General features: G+C 34.2%; 1 protein-coding gene and 1 pseudogene across 1 annotated transcript in view; both read right to left on the minus strand.

The window, feature by feature from the left end:
- DENND1B (DENN domain containing 1B) overlaps positions 1–20,041 on the minus strand; it is a 206,294-nt gene that overhangs the window by 98,652 nt on the left and 87,601 nt on the right. The window contains exons 8-9 of the mRNA XM_049769751.1: positions 19,349–19,402; positions 17,561–17,671 (exon numbers count right to left, since the gene is read on the minus strand). Of these exons, the coding sequence (XP_049625708.1) occupies positions 17,561–17,671; positions 19,349–19,402 (165 nt within the window). The remainder of the gene's footprint in view (positions 1–17,560; positions 17,672–19,348; positions 19,403–20,041) is intronic.
- LOC126005437 (uncharacterized) lies at positions 18,256–18,361 on the minus strand (annotated as a pseudogene).

Raw genomic sequence — 20,041 nt, forward strand, 5'->3', positions numbered from 1 at the left:
TAAACCACAGCAGTCCAGTGCCACAACTACACCCACGAACAGAAACAGTTCAGCTCTGTGACTAAACTCAAATAACATAAACAGCTGAACCTTCTCAGGAACCACACACTATGGGGGCTGAAAACTCTGAGATTATTTTCAAAATAGGTTGGGCTGAGACCACCACCTCCCCCCCCCACACACACACACATCTACTCAGCCACAGAAAACTCAGAAACTGCCCATACCTGCCATCTTCCTGGAAGAAAAGGGGCCCAGCTACTCTACTAAGATCCAAAAGGAAATAATGGTCACCAATACACCCCCAGGTGGTCCAGTCCTGGTTGATATCTTTGTGGCATTTTCAATAAAGGTTGAGGGGTAGATTTCCCTTTCTGCATGAACTACAGCAGTCCATACCTCTTTGGAAAGAAACGCCCAGATCTAAGACTTAACTTTATCAATCTGTGAAGCCACCAAAGTTGTTTCAGAATCCTGAAATCCGCAAGTGGCCATGCAACACATCAATATGTTATAGTAGTGTCAGCCCAGTAGTATCATAGGAAATCTGATGAGAAAGTTCCATAGTAATCTATCAAATCAGTGAGCCTAATCAGCAACACAAAAAGCTCAACTAGTACCAGTACAATCCAGTGTAAATCCATTGACACTGACCATGAAGAGATGCAACAATCATTTCAAATTGACCCTTTGCCTTTGTGTTGTAACAAAGAATATGAAGTAAATTTGTGCCTGCAAGGAGGCAGGCTATGGTGGTGGATGGAAAATTGGAGACACTGTTCACAATAGTGGTGGGATTGATGTTTGAACATTTAATGCCTGAGACAACTATATTATTAACAATTGGGTTAATCACAGTTATAGTAAACCACTGTTATGATAAAAATTTTAAAGAAAAAAATGTGTCCAATCTCAAAGGGAAGTGTTAACAATAATAATGAATCATTTACCTAAAACTTTGGTCAATTATGCAAATTAAGAAAAATTAGCAGCATCTTTTAGAAGTTTTGTTTGCCAAACATGATCAGTTTATAAGACAAGAAAGAAAAATCTTAATTTTTTAACTTTGAATTATTTATTATGTAAATAATACCATATAGTCATGCTGTAAAAGTAAAGGAAAATAACAATCATATTTCTTTGGACTAGAATTATCCCAGACATATTTCTGGTTTGTGGCTCTGATTAAAAGCAAGTAGGATAGGAATAAAAATTCCTGGTATGAGTTAGATTATATCCCTGATATTCTATCATAAAAGTTAAATGAGTAATGCATTTTTACAATTTTCAAAGTAAAACAAATTTACCAAACAAACATTTGAGAAAGAATTCATGATCGTTTTAGTTAAATAGTATTTAAGCTATTTAAACGCAGTTTCACAAGCATATTTCACAAACTGATAAAAAATAAACCCCAAACTGATGAATAAGACAAAATAAAATCATTGTGAATATTTATTTTCAACATATTGTAATTATGAAATGAATACACATAGAAATCAGTGAGAACTGAAGCCTATAAAAGCAAAGAAAGAAATTTGACGGTGAAGGTATGTAATAGAAAAAATACATGGAATTTCAAGACTTGGGTCTTGAAATAAGAAGAATAAAGATTTTGATGATGTTTACTTCCATTGTCTCCAGTATTATGGTGAGTCCTTCATATACTCAGAATGTAATCCTCACAACAACATTGTGAAATAGGCTCTACTCCACAGTCATTTTTACATCAAAACTCTGAGACAAAGTGCAACCATTATCTTAAGATCACAGCTTGAAAGTGGCAAAGCCAGTATACCAACTCAGGGAGCTTCTAGAATACAATAACCATTATTTTATACTGCTTTGATATAAAATATTCAAAACTCCCATTTTATGTCATTGACATAGTAATTACTGCCTTAAAATAGTTTATCCTTAGGGGTCGGAGAGATAGCATGGAGGTAAGGCATTTGCCTTGCATGCAAAGGACTGTGGTTCAAATCCCGGCATCTTTTATGGTCCCCTGAGCCTGCCAGGAGCCATTTATGAGTTAGAGCCAGGAGGAACCCCTGAGTGCTGCTGGCTGTGACCCAAAAACCAAAAAGAAAAAAAAATAGTTTATCCTTATTATGTGATGGAGAGTACATCTCTTGAATAAACACATCAACAAGAACGGTTGACATTATTCAAGCACATTAAGGTTTCTGACAGAGATTCCATTTGCAAAACTTTCTTGGGGCATTACAGTATGCAGAAAAATCAAAAGAACATTCTCTCAAAATATATAAAAATAAAATAAAATAACTGAAAGAAAAATCAATAAGTTCTCAATTCCATTTTTATCTAAAACTACCATGAAATTAGAAATTGTTTCAAAGTTTTCTCTTTATGATTTGAGATCTCATTTATTCCTTGCTCTAAAACTTTATTAGAGAGAGGTAGTCTACTAAGAAAACTAAGCTAAGCAGTAGAAATACTTTTTAAAAGAGAAGAGTGGGGTACCATATTGTCAGATTCCCATACAAACAGCCAAAATTGGTCAGAGAGATAGCACAGCGGAAGGATGTTTGCCTTGCACACAAACAACCCAGGACAGTCCCAGGTTGAACCAGGGTTCCATCTCCAGCATCCCATTTGGTCCCTCAAGTCTGCCAGGATGATTTCTGAGTGCAGAGTCAGGAGTATCCTCTAAGCACCACCATGTGTAGCAAAAAAAAAAAAAAAAAAAAAAAAAAAAAAGAAATAGAAATCCACAACCCACTTAGTATGATGACTACAGAAAGACTCCATTCTAATACACACATTTTACAAATAAAGATATCACACTGACACATTCTCCCATTACCCTGATCTCTATACTTCTTAGTCAGCTTGTGCCTCATTCATTTGTAGAAGATCTATACAACCTCTAACTTGAGTGCTATATTAATTTCTGAGAAGCAGATTTATGTCCCAAAGGAAAGTATTTATGCATAAAATGCAAAAAATGTGTATTAAACTTGATTTGATTTTTAAACTAAACTAATATTTAATTCAAAAACTTAAGCAGTATGTAACTAGTAACATAGAATAAACTAATGCAAATGGTGTGATAAATTTCTTATGGAATAAAATCATATTTTAGTGGAAAGCATTAATAAGCCATTTGTTTAAACATATGCAATATAAATTCACATTTAAAAGTTTTGGCAAAACAAAAAGATAGAAACACAGTATTTGAAAATAGCAAAGTTTTTTTTAAATATAAAATATTCTTTTTTGGGGGGGCAGGTCACACCCGGCAGCGCTCAGGGATTACTCCTGGCTCCATACTCAGAAATCGCTCCTGGCAGGCTTGTGGGGAACATATGGGATACCGGGATTTGAACCAATGACCTTCTGCATGAAAGGCAAATGCCTTACCTCCATACTATCTCTCCGGCCCCCAAAAATATAAAATATTCTTATCTAAACAAAATTCTAATAGTTAAATTAAATAAATGTTTGGAGAAATATGTTATTTGATTGTAGATTTTTATACACTTATATTAAAGTTAATTTATATTTAATTCTTTATCATGATTACTTTATTATATTACTTGCTACTTTATTATTAATTTTTCATCCCAACCCTATTCAATCATACCTAAAATTTCTTTCAAAAATAGTAATCATGAATCAGAGTAATAGCACAGCAGGTAGGATAAATGGCTTGCATTTGGCCAACCCAATTATGATCCCTGGTATCCTTGATGGTCCCCTGAACTGCTAGGAGTAACACCTGAGTGCCACCTGGTGTGGCCAAATTCCCACCCCCAAAATTCCAATCATTCCTTCCTTTTTCTTCCCTTCTCTTTTCCTCCCTCCCTTCCTTCCTTTACTTCATTTGTTTGGTTTTTTGGGCAATACGTGGCTATGATCAGGGTTTACTCCAGTGGTTCTACACACAGGAGGAATCACTACTGGCAAGACTCTTGGTAATAGAGAGATCAAACCTCAGTCAGCAGGATACAAGGCATGCACCTTAATTCCTGAACTATTTCTCCAGGCCCTAAGAAGCTTATTGACATTGTCAAAGATTCAAGTTCAAGTTCCTTGAATTTCTGAAGCTGTTGCATCACATACATGACAATGCTTTCAACATTTTCTGCTCTATATGCCCTTATTCTAGAAGCTGGCCATCATGTTCCTACCAATATAAAAAAATTAGAACAAGGTTCTAAATGGATCTATAATCTATCCTTACAAACTTACAGAGTCAATTTTATTTGTTTTGTTTATTTGCTTTGGTTTTGGTTTTTGGGTCACATCCAGTGGAGCTCAGGGATTACTCCTGGCTCTGCACTCAGAAATCACTCCTGGCAGGCACAGGGACCATATGAGATGCCAGGATTTGAGTCACTGTCTGTCCTGGATCGACTGCTTGCCAGGCAAAGGCTCTACCATTGTGCTATCTCTCCAGCCACATACTCCATTTTAGAGTAACATCTCTCCACCTTGTTTCTGACTGTGGCACCCTCTGAACAGTCCTGTGGATTCTGTGCCAGCAAGCTGGCCTCTGGTCAATGCCTTCTATTCACAGGAGTTTTACCTGGGATCCACTGTCATATCCTAGAGGCATACGACTCCCAGCTGAGAAGTGCCTTTTTACAGTAGGATCAGATATGTTGTTTATGTAAATTATATTCAGAATACATAAAATAAAGAGCCCATTAAAGAATCATTGCATTGAGAAGTAAAAGGACCTCAGAGATCAATTTTATTCAATTCTTTCATTTAATAAATAAAAATTTCTTCAGCTTATAAAATATCAGATAATTTAAATAGAATCATGCCATTTTTCACTTAAACAATTGACATTAAAATGTTTATCCCTAATCTTTTTTTTTATTTTGTTTTGTTTTGTTTTGGGGGATCACACCTGGCAGTGCTCAGGGGTTACTCCTAGTTCTGTGCTCAGAAATCGCTCCTGGCAAGCTCTGGGGACCATATGGGATGCCGGGATTCGAACCACCATCCTTCTACATGCAAGGCAAACACCGTACCTCAATGTTATTTCTCCAGCCCGTTTATTATCTAGAAATAAAAGACATTATAAGAATTCTAGAAATAAAATATATGTGACATTAAGCCAAGTACAGAACTCAACAAGCTAAGGAAGAATAAAAGATAAAATTAATAATAAGCAAATCAAAATATCAGTTATGGTGTCATGATGGCAGAGAAACATATTCCTGTAGCTCTAGAATATACATCATACATATATGTGTGTGGTTGTAGGTGCATAAAATTTGCCCCTTATATGAATATGTTTATTTTTATCTGCTTACCTTCTACAGCTCCACTTTAATATATACACTATGTTAGTAGTTAACAGAGAATTAGAGACCAATTAAATTTGAGGAGAGAGATAATGGTTCTTAAGATTGTGCTTATTTTCATTTGCGGGGGGGGGGGGGGAAGAGGAGATTTGCATTTGTAAAAGGATCAGCTACATCTTGTTAAGGGAGCCATAACAGGCTTGTGTGGTTGCTTTTTACAGGGATGCAAATCGAAAGAAAAAAAACAACAGAAAGTAGACAGGTGATTGGGCAGAAACTGGATGTTAAAAGGGTGACTGTACCAGCTCCAATCCACAGCCTCTCAGATCTGATGCTCACCCCACTCTTACCGGCCTGTGAAATAGATCTGCACTTTTTAGAATCTGTCTTCTTTCCTTTTCAGAGTGGGCATAGTGCTAAGCCTTATCAGCAAGAACATTAGCCAGGCATTTCAGGAAGAAAGAAAGGCTTTTGCATCTGGCATGCACTACAGGGTGCTACAAAGTCCATAGCTAGTCTGGGGTTTGGGCTCCACCATCCCATCACCCTGATATAGTCCAAATGGCACCACACCCCTGAGTCTCGAAGCTCCACTGATGTCTGGAAAGGGGAGAAGAGCTGCTCGCAGCCTCTGCCACTGGTCCCCACCATCTGTAGTTGGGAGTGTAATTGTCTCTTGTATTTGCAGCCTTCCCAGTAGTTTCCAAGCTTGTCCCCATAGCTCAGGAGACATCTGTTCAACTTCATTACAGCAAGAGCGAGTTAGCAGCACCAGGGTAGTTAGTAGCTTCCTGTGGAGACTTTTCTTCACCAGTTTCTCCGGGAGCGGCCCCAGTGAGATAACCCCAATGAACTGCTTCCCTGGGTCTGTGTGCATGTTCCCTTGTGCTCCCTGAGAGACTCTGCAGCAAGTACAAGGAATATTACCCCTCTGAGGAAAGCCTACCCCCACCACCACCACCAGAGGACAAATGCCCAGTCAGTTAAGCCTGCGTGGTTCCACTGCAAGTCCTCTGCCACCAAGGAGCCAAGGCTCTGCACTCTCTGACAGGGTCTGCTTCCCAGGCCCAGATCAGGCTTTCTTGACTCAGCCTAAAAGTGAACAGTTGCCAGGGCTAGAGAGATAGTATAGTGGGTAGGGTGCACTTGCTTTGCATGCAGTTGACCTAGGTTTAATCCCCAGCACTCCATATGGTCTTCCCAGCCTACTCAGTGTCAGTTCTGGGTGCAGAACCAAGCGTAAAGCCTAAGCTTTGCTGGGTGTGACCTCTCCTCAAAAAATAAGAAAAAAGAAAAGAAATTTAACATCTTTTATCTATTTCCTATGCTTTATGTTTTTAATGTTCACTTCTTGATCATTCAGCTCACAGTGTACTATTTAGTTAGTTCCTCTTGCTCTTGAGTTGCTCAACCAGCTGGTATAGAAAATAGGTGTGAGGGGCCGGAGAAGTGGCACAAGCTGTAGGATGTCTGCCTTGCATGTTAACCTAGGACAAACTGTGGTTTAATCCCCCAGCATCCCATAAGGTCCCCCAAGCCAGGAGAGAATTCTGAGTGTATAGCCAGGAGTAACCCCTGAGCATCACTGGGTGTGGCCCTCCCAAAAAAGAAAAGATAACAGGTGTGACCTCATCATTTTATCTGTAAACTATAACCTGGCATGATTTATGGCTCCCAATGATTCAGAAATGATTCATCAAGCCAGCAGTGGGTCAAAGGAAATGTTTTCTTTTAAAATTCAAAGGTTGTTGGAACCAAATAAGAATAAAGGTATGAGATCAGAGAGGGCAGAGTAAAAGCTGTTCGAAGGAAGTTCATGGCAATACAATTTTTACTTCTTACAAAAAAAAAAAGAAAAATAAGAAAAAATAAGAAAAAAATAAGAAAATGAATAATATAACTAAACATCTCATGGTATTAAAGAAAAAAGAACAAAGAAATCCAAAGTAAGCAGAAGGAAGGAAATAACAAAACAGTAGAAATCTATGATAAACTACATATTCATATGTGTATATATATCTTTATATATAAATTAATAAAGCCAGAGCTTATTTTTCAAAAGAATAAACAATGAGGACTGGAGAAACAGTACAGAAGGCAAGGCACTTGTCTTGCATGCAGCAGCTGACCTAGTTTCAATTCCTGGCACACGATTATGGTCCCCTGAGCATCTACAGGAGGGATCATTGAACTCAGAGTGGGAATTCAGCCCTGAACACAAGTATGGTCCAAATAATATTAAGAAAAAGAATAAACAAGACTGACAAATTCTTAGCTAGACTCAAGAAGAAAAACAGTAGAAAAGTCTAATAAATTGGAACATAGATCAAAAAGAAGACACTAAAACAGCTAATTCAAAATTTCAAATATTCAAAAGATCACACATTAGTACTATGAACAACTTTATACCACAACATTAGAGAATCTAGAAGAAATATATAATTTAAAAAATTGTACAACCTCCCAAAATGGAACCAGAAGGAAATGACACATATGAACAGACTAATTACTAACAAGAAAATTGAAACACTTGTCAAAAGTCTCCCCAAGAACAAAATCTTGTGTCTAGATGGATTCACTACTCTGCCCTTTCAATGCTTCAAAGAGGACCTACTCCATGCACTCCTCAAGTTCCTCACAGGGATCTCAAACTCAATTTACCTGGGGGCTGCAGGAGGCAAAGTCGGGGTGATCCTCGAGTGCAAAGTCAGTAGTAAACCTTGAACATTGGGGGGGTGTGTGTGACCCAAACAACTAAAACAAAACAAAACAGAAAAAGATTCCTCTAGGGCAGGGCGACAAAATGTTGTACAGAGGGCCTCAAACAGCCTGGGCTGCGAGTTTGAGACTCCTGCGAGATGAGGGAAAAAACAGGAATAATCACAGACAGTTCAATATCCCTAATGGACATGGATGCAAAGATCCTGAACAAAAACTTGGAAAAACACTTTCACAATATATTAAAAGGATCATAGGACATAATCAAGTGGAATTTATCCTAAGGATGGTAGGAAAACTCAATATATGCAATTCACCGAATGTAAAGAAATAATGATATAATGAAAGATAAAAATATAGTTATATCAATAGATAAAGAGTAAGCAACTCCACAGGATTAAAAATATATTAATGATTAATATATGATCAAATGAGGATAGAAGTAACTTTTTTAACATGGTGAAAGTCATATATCACAATCTCACAGCTAATATACTCAACAGTAGAAAGCTAAAAGCATTTCCTCTAAAGTAAGACATAAAAAACAGATGTTAACTCTCATCACTACAGTATCTGAAATCCTTCCCATGGCAACTAGTCAAGAACAATATATTATAAGAATTCAAACAGGAAAAGAAGTCAAATTATCACTATTATGAGATAATATGTTATACATAAAATACCACAAATACTCAAAAAATTCTTCAAACAATAAGCTCATATAGTAAATTGGCAGGCTAAAAATTAAAAACTAATATACAGAAATACATTGCATTTCTATATGCCGACAGACAATAAGGTCTAAGAGAAAAAAATATTTTTAAAACAATCCCATTTAAATTGAGTTCCATAAAATTCAAATACTTATCAATCAGTAAAGTAAAAAAAATTTAGTAAGAAAATTATATATCATAAATAAAAGAATAGGAGACACAAAGAAATTGAAACATACTTTTTCTTTCTGAATTGGAAGAAATAACAGCTAAAATGTACATTTTACCCAAAGCACATTTACTTATGTCCCAACAAAATTCACATTGCATCTTAGAGACATGGAACAAACACTGCTAAAATTTATGTGACGTATTAACATTCTCCAGATAGCCAATTCTGAGAAAAAAGTGTGAGGTATTGTATTCCCTGACTTTAAATTATTAAGTTGTAGTCATCAAAACTATCTGGTGATAAAGCAAAGGCAGATTCTTGGATCACTGGAAGAAATTTCAAAGCCTAGAGATAAACCATCATTGTATATCCAGTTGTGGTATGTAAAGATAACTAATCTGTGAAAAGTAGCAAAGTATCTAAAGTGGAGCAAGGGAAACCTCTCCAATAGATCAGGAAAAATTTATGAACTTGTGTTAAAACATAAATTTGTACCCTAAACTTACACCAAGTTAATTAAAATGGATTAAAGATATTAATGAGTCCATAAAAATCAAAAAAGCATCACAAAATTTTCATAATGTCTTTAGAGGCATCTTCAATAATTCCATGCCACTGGCTAAGTAAACAGGTAATAATAAGTATATAGAACTACATCAAGCTAATGTTTCTGGACTATAAAAGAAATTATGAATTCTGTAAAAAAAAATACCTCTCCTATGTGGGGAAAATAAATATAAAAAGCACCTGCAAACTTAATAATATCAAAATATCACAAAACAAGAAGAGAATAGCAGATACTTCTTCAAAGATGATATATATATATGAGAAACATAATTATTCTTCACTTATCATCAAGAAAATCATATTAAGTGAGATATCACTTCATGCAGTTAAGTATTGTATGGAATGGCATATGGCAAATAGTCTGGAAACCACCAGTGCTTGTGGAGACAGTGAGAAAGGAATCACTCTTCATTGTCATATGGTGTAGGTAGGGTCTCTGGAAAACAGTGTAAAGACTTGTCAAAGCTTAGAAGCTGAGTGTCATGACCAGTAATTCTACTTCTTGACATGTAAACATTCATTTAAAATAGGTATTTATACTCCTGTTGGTGTTCACTGCAGCATGATCTATAATACCCAAGAAACAATAAGTGGTCAAGAAACTGCAGAACACTACACAGTGGGAAATGACTCAACTATAAAAAAAATACATGAAACACTTCAATTTACTATAACTTGGATACAATTAGAGGGTCTCATGTTGAGTGAAGTGAGTCAAAGGTAGTAGGACAAACATGAGATTATCTCACTCTTAAGTGAAGTATAAAAAAATATACAAGGATTAATGGTTAAAAGCAATAGCCTGCGAATCTGCCTATTAAATAGACTTTGCAAAGTGTGAGGGTGTGAAATGGGATAGTGATCTAGACAGTGGTAGAGGGATGCAGGTACTCTGGTAAGTGTGGTATAACAATATTGTATTCCCAAAGCATTAGTATTAGCAGTATTGTAAGTCACTATGCCTAATAAAAATAATTATAAACACATATGCTGGGGGGGCACAAATACATAAATCATTGAAAGAATAAATGACTTCTATGCACAGGGAAAAAATAGTCCACTCTCCCTGAGGACCATATGAAGGCCAAAAGATAATACACCAACTTCCTGGATTGAATGAACAAAACAAGAGAAAATTATAGCAAAAGGAATATGTGGGGATGAAAATAACTGTAGACATATTGGTAACTTTTCATAAGAAAGTACAATTTCAGCAATAACCTTTAAAACAATAAAATAATCTCATAAAAATTGCTCAAAAGTTTATTTTTTAAAAAACGATAAAGCCCTCAAGTAGCCCTTATTCAATTTATTCCATGAAATGTTAAAATTTAATTAATTTATGTTAATAAAAGGTAAGGCCTGCATAGAAACTAGTCTCAAATTTATGAAGTTAAGAATTTTTTTAAAGTCATCATTATTATTTTTGAAGCAATATGTATCAAAAGAAAAAGGTAAGGACACATTTTGTCAGAGACAAGTCTTACTCTGGCATATTCTGCATCAAATAAACACTTTATATTTCATGATATAATTAATGAATATATATTTAATAATATATTATTAGTAAATATTGATTGTAAATAATAAATACTGATTTATTTGAATATTCATATCAATATATTGATATATATCAATACTTGAATAAATATTGATTGTAAAAATGTCCTGTGATATTTACTTTTTTTTTTTTTTTGGTTTTTGGCCCACACCTGGTAATGCTCAGGGATTACTCCTGGCTATGTGCTCAGAAGTCGCTCCTGGCTTGGGGGACCATATGGGAAGCCGGGGGATAGAACCGGCTTAGTCCGGGATAGTTCGTCCTAGGCTAGCACTGGCAAGGCAGACACCTTACCTCTAGCGCCACCATGCCGGACCCGACATTTACTTTTTAAAAGAATAAAATATTCTTAAATAATTATTCTTAAAATATTTTTAAATAATGTTTTGGTGACAAATATCACACTGCACTTATATACAGAAATCATGGTTCTAATGAGATGATTATCTAGTCTTGTTAATAAATTCAGTATTATTACCAAAGGCAATAATAAGGGTATGTGGAAGTGCTATAGTAGTCAAGGAATGAAAGGGATAATAGAAGTTATTGATTAAATTTAAACTTTCACAAATCTGGGTTCTGGAGATGGGAGCCTCTAGGTTATACCCAGAGAAGACAAAGGTATAGTTCCAGATGCTGACACAAATGCCAAGCTGCTGTGCTGTCATGCTGACTGTGGCAACTGAGTCTGATTCCTTGACCTGAGGATATATTGCTTGGAAAACTCAGTGGACCTATAAAGGGAAAAATTAGAATAAAAGCTGAAGGTCAGAGGCCAGAGCAACAGTACAGAAGGTAAGGTGTTTGCCTTGCACGCGGCCAACTGGGGTTTTATTACCTATATACCATGTGGTCCCCCGAGCCTGCCAGGAGGTTCCTGAACACAGAGCCAGGAATAACCCAAGTACCACCAGTGTGGCAAAAAAACAAACAAAAATTAGCTGTGGTCAGTTAACAGTTAACAATGCCAGATAAAGGAATTTTATAGGCAAATACTAATAAATTGATCATTTTTTATTCTGAAGGTCTGGGTACTCACACATAGAATCAATAGAAAAGAAAAATAGGAAAATGAATAATTCTAAACAAGATGGCACCAAAAGTAGTTTAAATACCTCTTCTTTCTGCAAAAGAAAGACAAATGAGATATTTTAAAGAAAAATTGTCTAGGTCAGAGCAAAAAAAAAAAATATGGCACTTTAGTCTAGATCTAGATGATTAGGAGTTCTTTACGAGAGGTCTATTGTCCTGAGGCAAAGCATAGAACTGAACTGCTTTGGTTTTCTGAGACCATTTCTGTAGAAGGCAACATTGACGAAATGTTGAAAGCATGGTCTTGGGAGTCAGATGGACTTGACTAAGCCCTTTACTAGTCTATCTGAACAGAGACAACCTCTAGTCTTCAAACCCTCACATTCATTTGAGCACTATGGATAACAACTATACGTACTATACAGCAAGGGACGATTAAAGAAATAAATTGCTCAGGAATTTGACTAGCTCACTGTATGTACTCCATAATTTTTAGCTATCATTGCCCTTATCATTTTATATTATTTGGATACATACTAATATTCATAAAACAATTTAAAATTAATGTGTGGGTAGTGATAACTTCTTGAACTAAGGCAGTAGAAAGTTAACATAAAGAATGGAAGTACAGAGGAAAGAACTAAGGAAATAGAATTTATGAGATTTAAATGGGGAAGAGAGCCAATCACCAAAGACATAAAGTGTAAAAGGAAATTACTGGGAAGCTGAAAACTTCATTATGGAGACATGGCTTTAAAATACAACATATAACCTAAAAAAACACAAATGAATACAAAAAAGTTTAACTAAAATTTACTTTAATTTTTATGTAAAATAAAATAGAAGGTAAATATACAACCTTTTATGATGATAAAAATAAATTAATAAATATTATTTTTACATTTAGCATTTCATAATCAACAGCACAAAATTTAAATGAAATATACTGAGGAAGTTTTGTAGATATCAAAGAAATTTCACTAACAAAGCTTATAGAACCTAGTGAAAATAATATACCATTTATATAATCTCATTGTTATATTAAATCTTGGAAGATTTCAAAATTAAAAGCCAATTGTTTCTTTTTAGAAAACAAATGGACTAAAATGCAGAGCAGAAATGTGATCACAAATTGTGCTAATACCACAACATAAATTGTGCTAATACCACCAAGAACTGAAGATTAAAATAAAAATAAACACTTCCCTTCTAATTTGCCTAGCTCAGATGTTTCTTACTCTAATTTCTCCACCTCGCTTCCCACTAAGTGCTACTCGATGACCCAACAGTCATTTCCACTCTCTGGTCACTTTCACTTAGCACTGAACAGAGACATAATGTTCAGAACAGCAATGTACATGTCAAATAATCATGTACAGTTAATTATTGAGTTTAAACTGACTAAAAAATAAGTTTATATGGGTTCGGGGATGATAAAAATCTAAAAAAAGAAAAACCTTTCTAGAACAGATCTGAGAGATCCCACTAACAATTTTTAGCTTCATTTCTTTCTTACAGCATTGAAAATACAGGGGACGAAATTAGCCTCAATAATCTAGGAACTAGGAATAGACCTGGGTCATCTTTGTTCACCTACCAACTGTTCAAGTCCCAATTTCAAGATTTACTGTGCTTCCGGTTTCAGAGTAAATGCTGATACAGGTGGCACTATTAAGAGACAAATCAGGGATACGTAAAACCCAGATGGAGAGGTTAAAATCCTCTGAATTCCCCTTCAGTCTAACTAAACCTATAAAATCTACATTTTAATAGCTGATTTTCCGGGGATCACAAGATTTCTTTTAGCATATGCCCTTGATGGAATTAATGAGCAAAAGAGAGAAAAGCATATGTTTAAATGCCTGAGGGCAACTATAACAAAGGAAGAAATTACAGTTTATTAGCACAATTCCAGCACTCACAGCATATTGCTTGCTCTAAATATTCCAGGAAAAAAACCACGCACTGTACAAGCAAATCTCTGTAACTAAAGTGCTTAGAGACTATGAGAGGGTGATATTTACCAACTGAATATTGGCCAAAACAGTAACTAACATTTAGACATCTGCTTTCAAGAGAAGCATCTCTCCCACCTGCTTCTCCAGGACACAAAGATACACTCTAGTTAACATATTCCTGACAGAATGATGAGAAGGCTCCTGTCAGACGATGGCCAGCCGGGTGTTTGAGACAAAACACACAGCCCCAGCTGACTAGTTAGAGAAAGTCTGGTGAGGTACAATTATAGAGGCAGATGACAAGGCTTCATGCCCGACTGATTTGAGAACCAAAGACACGGCTTGAAACAGCGCTTGTCCCTACCTCTAGTCATAAAACTGCAGTAAGTCAACTGATAGACTCTTGTAATACCATGATTTATTGCTTTGCTTTAACTATAGGACACTCTAGTATGATGTTCTGCTATTCTAACCAAGAACCACTTGGGGCTAACCATGCAGGGCTTGCCTACAGCATGTCTGAAATCAGAGCTCTTGTTCAAGGGTAACCAGAAACCCCTTTGGGGTGTACCTGGGAAAGCATAGAGCAATGGGATAAATACAAATGAATTATCCTCTGCTTCAAAACACAAATTATAGTGAATCTTGAAATCTATACTCATATTTTTTTAAGTTTTAACTTTACAAAGATTCTTATAAATAATTATTTTAACTACAAATAGCACTTAAGAATAGGTGTCCTCAAGCAAACTTTATTGTCTTTACTCTAGCAAGAGAATATTCTTGGTAATGTAAATAGAATAAAATTATGAAAGAGCAAACTTATTATATAAATCAAATACCTAAACTAAATTTCTGAAAATAATAAAAATATGAATATATCTACCTTATTTTATGTGTCCTAATAAATGAAATTTTGTCTACAGATTTTAAAATGAAATATGTAAAAATATTTTCTTGCCTAAGTACAAAGTACATTATAACCTTTATGATGGAGAAAGTAGTGAGTAAACATTAATTTTATTTTTGCTTAAATTTTGAGCCAATACTCAATAGGTCTCAAGGCAAATGTCCTACCTGCTGTGCTATCGTGCTAGCCTCAAGAATGTGAAAGTTTAAAAAGCAAGTCTACTCATTGATATCATAACTAGTCTCTTCTGGGATATTTTAGAGCTTTGACTAAATCCTTTCAATAGAATTACTTCAGGGGTAAGAGATAGAGTCACACATTTAAGGTACTTGCTTGCCTTACATGAAGAGACCCAAATTTGATCAGTTACCACATATATTTCCCTGAGCACCAGCAACAGTGATTCACCCTGAGTACAGAAACAGAGGCAGGAGAAAATTCTAGGCACAGCCAGAGTGGTTATCCCCCAAATAATAATTTCTAGTTTATATTACTATATTAACTTTGACATTAATTGGCTATAAAATGCTATGCATGGAATTTCATAGAAAATATATAAATTATTATATAAATATCACATCAATGATTTTTTTAAAGGAAAGCTTCCATCACAAAAGAGAGATAAAACCATAAAAGTGAGACTGAATGTTTCCTTAAGTGCTATTAAGTCCCGTATGGTAAAGTTAAAGCTGGTAACTTGAAGACAGCATCACCATGAAAGTTTCATTTGTAGTTTTTGTCTCGTACACAGCAAATAACCCCCGTATGATACCAAGACTTTATTATACTTTTATAATTCATAAATCAAAGTGTAAGCATGTTAATTTTTATTCCAAGCAACAGATTTTAGTCTATTTATTCAATAACTAATTGTCATTCATTAATAATAATAGAACCTTATACAATTCTGATTACTTCCTGTATGTTTAAAGATTATATGTGTATTGATGGGGTTCTAATATCTGTATTTCTCCTTATTTATTTTCTATACAGCAATACTAAATGATGAAAGCTATCACTGCTAAACTCCCATTTTGTATGTAAAGAAAATGAGTCAGAGAAGTTTCTTTAAATAGAGCAAATTATACATTAATTTACATAGCTCACTCAAGTTTCTTCTCAAATACTACTTTATTTATACATTTAACATTATCCCTTGTTATTCATCATTATATGATAATCACTCATTTATTTGTATCATGACTTAAAATTTTCTCTCTAAGCTATTAAAAGTCTATCTCCAGACTCCAAGGGTGTTTTTAACTATGTTACTGAGTCCTTAAAGCCTGAGTCATACATTAAATGAATTTACCTTGATAATTTACTTCTCAGGTAATTTATATAATTTTTGTAACCTTCAAAAGTATAGAGATATATTCTTTATGGCATCAGGGAAGTTTTATAATGTTGAAAATAATCACATGTGAAAAATGAAGAGGGAGATAAAAGTAAAGGAGAAAAAATGGATTGTGTCAAATGGCACATTTAAGCAGCAGTAAAGAAAATGTAATATGAAATGATTCAGACTGAATTTCTCAACATCATCTTAATATTTACTTTTATAAACAATAGTGCTTATTATTTAAATTATTTTATTAAGTAAGATAATAGATTTTAAATTGGGCCATATTGACAAAATCATAAAATAATATGATTTAATCAGAATAACAAAAGTAACCATGTTAGAATTATAAGATTCAGTTTTACAGTACCCATCTCGAAACAATTACTACAGTGTTTGGACCGGCCATTTAATCTCTCTTTAACCTTTCTTATTATTAAATTCTAAATAGGTAACCTACAAAAATTTTAAAACTCCTTCAACCTTTAAATACTAAAGTTTCATAAACTGTTTCCATTTCTACTAAAGGTGAACAAACATAATACCAATTAACCAAATTTATAAAATATTCATGCAAATATTTAATACTGGACCTAATACATATCATATATTACCCCAAATCTTAAATATAAATTTTATATTCAAATATTAAGCTTTTTAATGCTTAAAGTAGAAAAATTAGGCAACCTAGCAAACATACTTTTGAATGCTTTTCTATTATTCAAGGAAAATCATTCTAATCTCACAGCCTTTAACACAATAATGACCTTCCATAAAACCATGGCTTTTTTTAATACTACTTTGACTTTTAAGTTATTATCAGCCTGAAGAGCTCCTGCAAATCAGAACTATTATAGAATCTACTCCCAAACCACTACTTGGCAACACAGATGAATCTACCTATTACCAGGTTATGAGAGCAGCTATTATCATGGCCCCTTGATTTCTTTCAAGTAGCTCCAATGGAAAAAGCCACAAGTGAATAATAAGATCTCATAATAGCCCTTAAGAATTCTTTATATGGTCGAAAGCACTAAAATGAACTCCAGAGAGCTAGAAAGAAAAAAAAAATCCTCTCATCTCCTGATAAGAAAAAATAATTAACCTGACTTAATGCATCTGAGAAGGCCGTCTATAAATCAGAATTCTGTTTCTCAAGAGCCAGATTAAAACCATATATCAAAAAGTGTGTAGACATTGTCTTATAAATACACACAAAACACTTCTAAATCTGCAGAGGTTTGTAGGTCTTTTGTGAAATGCTCGATACATTCTACTTCTACAGGAGAAGTGTGAAGTACTTACAGTGCTTAATTTACTGGAGGTAATGATGATGCGCCTTTCGTGTAGCATGCAGGCATACAGTTGCAGCATATTGTTCACATCCACAGCAACAAAGTATTCTGTTAGATTTCTCTGTGCCCAGAAAAAATAAACTGTGTACGTTACCAACTTGTGCTGATCATGAACAAAAAAAAAATTTTACATTTATCCAAAAGTCTTCAAGTTCTAAGGATGTTATTACTAAAAATGGCATTTATTAAAAAATTAAATTTAATACTGTTCTGCTGTCATGTGAAGCATGTAACATTCTATTATTACTTAAAACATAATCCTAACTTTAGGAAACTGTTTTGTTCTCCCCCGCCCCATAGGTAATCAGAGGATCACATAATTCCTCACTCTCCCTTTCGAAATTCTTGTAGAAAAAGTCCATTTCAAGGTCCTTACCTAGAGCTGAACTATAACCATCAGATCCTACTTTATAAACAAATACTCCTGTGCATTCTCATGCACTAAACTTGGAGAACTAAGAGTCCAGAAAATATATGTGAATCGTTTGTGACTGTCAAACAAACACTCAGCAAAGAAATATCATTGCCAGATTATTTACAATGCACTCAAAGGATGAGGCAGATAAAAAGAGGAGATCTTTGATTTTGCATTGAAGACAAATCTTTTTGTCTTTAAATGTCTTTCCGCATTATTAGGTCTGATTTATGGTGTTAGTCTAATTTTGCTCCTTTATTTAACACATTGAATTATTTCCCCCTTATAAAGAGAAATTTACTACACTTGATCTTAGCCAAAAGGCTGAGAAGTGATTATTATAAAGAGAAATTTGGGATAAATTACATTAACTTTAACACATATTTTTGTTATTATTGTTATTTCTGAAATTCTATGTCAAGCATTAACACATCAGAAAGTAACAAAGTAATTAAGGAAAAGTAAATGTTGTATTTTTACAGAAGTTAAGATTTTTTTCTGGACTTATATAGACTGAAACACTATTGGTCCTGGGGTTTCATATAAGAAATTTAACAATTCCTACTCTAGCTTCTTCTATCCATAGTGCACATACTTTTGGGAATCAAATACTCTTATGTTTGAAAACATTTTTATCCTTTTTGATTGAGTTATTTCGAGTGGTATATTTTTCTCTTTTAAGGGAAGCTAATGTTTTTTTAATAAAAATTTTTTTATAAAAAACATATCTAGAGTCTCAAACATGGTTGTTCCACTTGTAAAAAAAGTTTTTTCTAATTAATATTAGTAATCAATAACTATTCAAACTGAAAATATTTATAGCCTGATTTTAAGACTTTAAATGCACACCTTAGAAGCTTCAATCATTTCTTATAATACCCTTGAATCCTTACAAAAGATAAAATACAGCATGTAAAGGACATCTAAGATTTGAACAAAACATCATTAAGTATGCAAAATAAAATTACTATGGTTAATTTACTAAAATAACCATGAGTATAAAATATGTAATATTGTTAGTATTCATTTGCTACACAGTCAACATAAGTCATCTCATGAGATTTCCCCCCATTCTGATCCAGATGATCTAAAAACCTAGTCAATTATATACAAAACCCATATTCAATTCGGGAGAGATATATTTTCTAATATAATTCTCCTTAAATTTCTATAGCTAAATGTTAAGAAAAGTAGCAAATAAGAAAGAGAATTTTCTTTCTTTTTATTTTACAGTTAAAGCGAATTCAATGTCTCTACAGAGAAATCTTTAAACAAAACAACATTTATAAGATGAGTAAAATTAAAAACCCAGTCAAAACTCACACTCTCAGGTATTGTTGGGAGTCCAGTTACATCAGGTGCAATGAAGTAGGAATGCTAATCAACAGAAATAAATCACATAAGAAAAGAAATATAATTATTTGGTCATATTACACACAATTTTAGACAAAAAAACATGAAAAATGTTAGTTAAACTACTAACAAATACCAAGGACAATGATCAATGTTTAAAATTTGTTGAATCTGAGACCTTTCTTTTTTTTTTTTTTTTTGGTTTTTGGGCCACACCCGGTGACGCTCAGGGGTTACTCCTGGCTATGCGCTCAGAAGTCGCTCCTGGCTTGGGGGACCATATGGGACGCCGGGGGATCGAACCGCGGTCCGTCCTAGGCTAGCGCAGGTAAGGCAGGCACCTTACCTTTAGCGCCACCGCCCGGCCCTGAATCTGAGACCTTTCTAAAGAAATAGCAGACTTATGAAAAGTTATATTATCTTTACATAAAAATAATTAAATCTTGGATTTAAAATTAACTTTTAAATTGAATAGAAATTAATTAAGAAAAATTCATTAAGATAAAAACATACATACAATATATATAGGTATGTATAGACAGTTATATATTAAGCACATTTAGCTTAGGATAATTAGAAAAATAAGGCTTTCCAAGCCAAGAATACACTTAATCTATTAAGATTGCTGAGTTTTCAGGGAAAATCACAATAAAGTTCTCTATA

The sequence above is a fragment of the Suncus etruscus genome, chromosome 3 (assembly GCF_024139225.1).
Source record: "Suncus etruscus isolate mSunEtr1 chromosome 3, mSunEtr1.pri.cur, whole genome shotgun sequence".
In the NCBI taxonomy this organism is placed as follows: Eukaryota; Metazoa; Chordata; class Mammalia; order Eulipotyphla; family Soricidae; genus Suncus; species Suncus etruscus.